Source organism: Carettochelys insculpta, chromosome 1 (assembly GCF_033958435.1).
Source record: "Carettochelys insculpta isolate YL-2023 chromosome 1, ASM3395843v1, whole genome shotgun sequence".
Classification (NCBI taxonomy): domain Eukaryota; kingdom Metazoa; phylum Chordata; order Testudines; family Carettochelyidae; genus Carettochelys; species Carettochelys insculpta.
The window spans coordinates 8,837,901-8,840,785 of NC_134137.1; the positions used below are offsets into that span (position 1 = coordinate 8,837,901).

Genomic DNA, 2,885 nt, shown 5'->3' on the forward strand with positions numbered 1-2,885 from the left:
GCCCCTTCCACTTCTAGAGTTTTATGATTCTATGATTCTGTCTCCCAATTACCAGGAGCGGAGCTGGATGCCAGCCTGGCTTTCCACCTCCCGCAGCTCTTGGTGAGCTCAGTACTGCAGCTTCTCCAGCCCCTGGCTCCAAGCCACCCTCATGAAGGCAGAGCATGGCTGCCTCCCACAACCTGCCAGCAGCCTCCGATGCCATGGCTGCTGCTCAGCACCATTGCAGGCGGTGGTGGCCAGGTGGTAACATGCTCCAAGGATATGGGGCTGGGGGATGAGAGCTCCCGCCACCTGCCATGATAACCTTCCCCTCCCCCACACAGCTCCTCCAACCCTGGTGGCTCTTGTGGTCCTGGCCGCCCCAGCCTCTGCAGTAGCCTTGGTGGCTTCTTTGGCCCTGAGGGCCCCAACCGCCCCTCTGGCCCCAGCCGCAGTGGTGGCTTCTCCAGCCCTGGCAAATCCAGTGACAGTGGTAGCTCTAGCAACTCTGGTATGTCACCGGCATTTATTTGGGGCGGGGGACAGTGGCCTAGTGGACAGCATCCATTGTTTCTGAAGTCATTAAATCGGGGTCTGTTAAATCAAGGTTTGACTGTCTATAATTGATGGACCATCACTGTTACACAAGTAACATTTGAACTCAGCTGGATAGTAATGGAAACCGAGTGTTCTGACTTTTCACCCATTTGTGGCGCCATCCTGTCCCCGCCACCACCCAGATGAAGTAACTGTGTCAGCCTGTAACTTCCCAGGTAGGTACAAACCTTTGCGTGTGCAGATAACCAGAAATCCTGTAGGAAGACCAAACCTGATCCAGTCAAATCCAGAGAAGCAAAGCCCTTCAGCTTTTCTTGGGGAAGGGAGAGAGCAGGAATCATGTCAGAATGCATCTCAGGCAGCGCACTTTGTAAGCTGAGCATTTGGGAGATGCTTAGGATAGATTCAAATGCCACCCAGGCCATTAATAGAGTGCCCACAGGCACCCACAGCTAGCAGTGTGCATTTCCATTGGTGTGCACGTCACCCATGTCTTGCTACACATAACAAATATTTTTTATTTCTGCCCAAGAAAGGAGGGAAAAAAATATTTGGAACACTGAGTACAGAGAGTATTTGGGAAAGCAAAGTTATAGAAACTGTTTTTGATCGAGTTCACATGTGGAAATCTGGAATGATGAAGTGGAAGTCAATGGCACCAAAATCAACATGTGGACCTAAAAGTTCATCCTTTGGCCTGCAAACTGGCAGTGGCCTAATGTGGATGCTCAGAAGTACAGAAAATAATGAATCTTTATGCTAATGCAATGAAAGAAAAGACTATAAAATGAAGCAATGAAACACATTTAGAAATAGCTTCAGTGAAGGACAGATTCATACAATGGCCATTTTCTTCATATGCTAGCCATACCCATGACATGATACGATGGTCCACGCTCATAAGTGAAGGGCTGGAAAGGGTATTTTGTTGTGGGAAGATCATAACTGTAACATCATCCAATGCTCAAGTATGGTGCAAAAATCCCAAGCACAAGGTATCAATGGTGCCAAGAGGTTAGTATGATTCGAAGACATACTGAATGTTTATATGGATAAACGGAACTCCAATTGTACAAAACTGTCTAACACTGAGAGAAACGTCCCTTGAAAGCACAATGTCTCACGGCTGCATGTTGCAGGGCTTCTTCCTCTGTCTTCTGCATCATTTAGCACTGGCCACTGGTTGCCAGGCTGGATAGATTGCAGGGATGATCCAGTCTGGCAGTGTCTATCTTTCTGTTTGTTATGTAAATCCATGACTATATTATGCTGATACTCCTTGAGCTCCTATGACTTTCTAGACTTCCACTGCGAGCAGAAAGATATATTGTTAAATACTATCTAGTTCTCCTGTTCTGTTTCCTTTCAGGGAGGAAAGTTCAAAGTTCCTTGGAGCTGTCCTGTACACTATGTCCACTGTCAACGACACCAAACTCAACTCAGCAACATTCCTTCTCAGTGGGGTACCTGGGCAGGAAGACATTAATCTTTGTATCTCTGTCTCCTTTTGCTTACTGTATGTTATTTCGATAGTAGGAAATTCCGTCATTCTCTTCATTATAAAAAAGGATCCAAGCCTCCATGAGCCCATGTACATTTTCCTTTCCATGTTAGCCATCTCAGACCTTGGCTTATCAATAGTTACTATGCCAACAATGCTGGGCATTTTCTTGTTCAATTCTAGGGTGATCAGCTTCAATGCCTGTTTTGCTCAACTATTTTTTATCCACTCACTTCAATGTATTGAATCCTCCATACTCCTGCTGATGGCCTTTGACCGCTTCATCGCGATCCGTTACCCACTAAGATACAATTCCGTATTAACCCTGCCTAGAATAGCCAAGATGGGACTGGGATGTGTGCTAAGAGGAGTGGTTGTAATACTCCCACTCCCCCTTCTTCTGAAACAGTACCAATATTGCCGAGATAATATCCTCTTCCACTCCTATTGTCTGAACCAGGAGGTCATGAAGATGGCTTGTTCGGACATAAGAGTCAACATTATCTTGGGCTTGTTTACTAAACTGTTAACGATGGGAATGGACTCACTGCTCATCTTCCTCTCCTATGTGATGATCCTCAAAACAGTGCTGAGTGTCGCATCCCATGCAGAGTGCCTCAGGGCCCTGAACACCTGTGTCTCCCACCTCTGCGCCGTCCTGCTCTTCTACACCCCAGATATCAGCCTGGTTGTGATGTACAGATTTGGGAGTAGCTCTCCTCACATGCTTCAGATTGTCCTGGGCTACATCTGCCTGTTCGTCCCACCTCTGATGAACCCAATCGTGTACAGTGTGAAAAGCAAACACCTCCGTGCAAGGATCATCAGGATGTTCATTGAGTGA

General features: G+C 46.9%; 1 protein-coding gene across 1 annotated transcript; it reads left to right on the forward strand.

Moving 5' to 3' along the window:
* Nucleotides 1-1,949: 1,949 nt before the first annotated feature.
* Nucleotides 1,950-2,885, forward strand: LOC142003036 (olfactory receptor 51G2-like). Its single transcript, XM_074979660.1, has one exon. It carries the CDS (start codon nt 1,950-1,952, stop codon nt 2,883-2,885), a length of 936 nt encoding a protein of 311 aa, XP_074835761.1.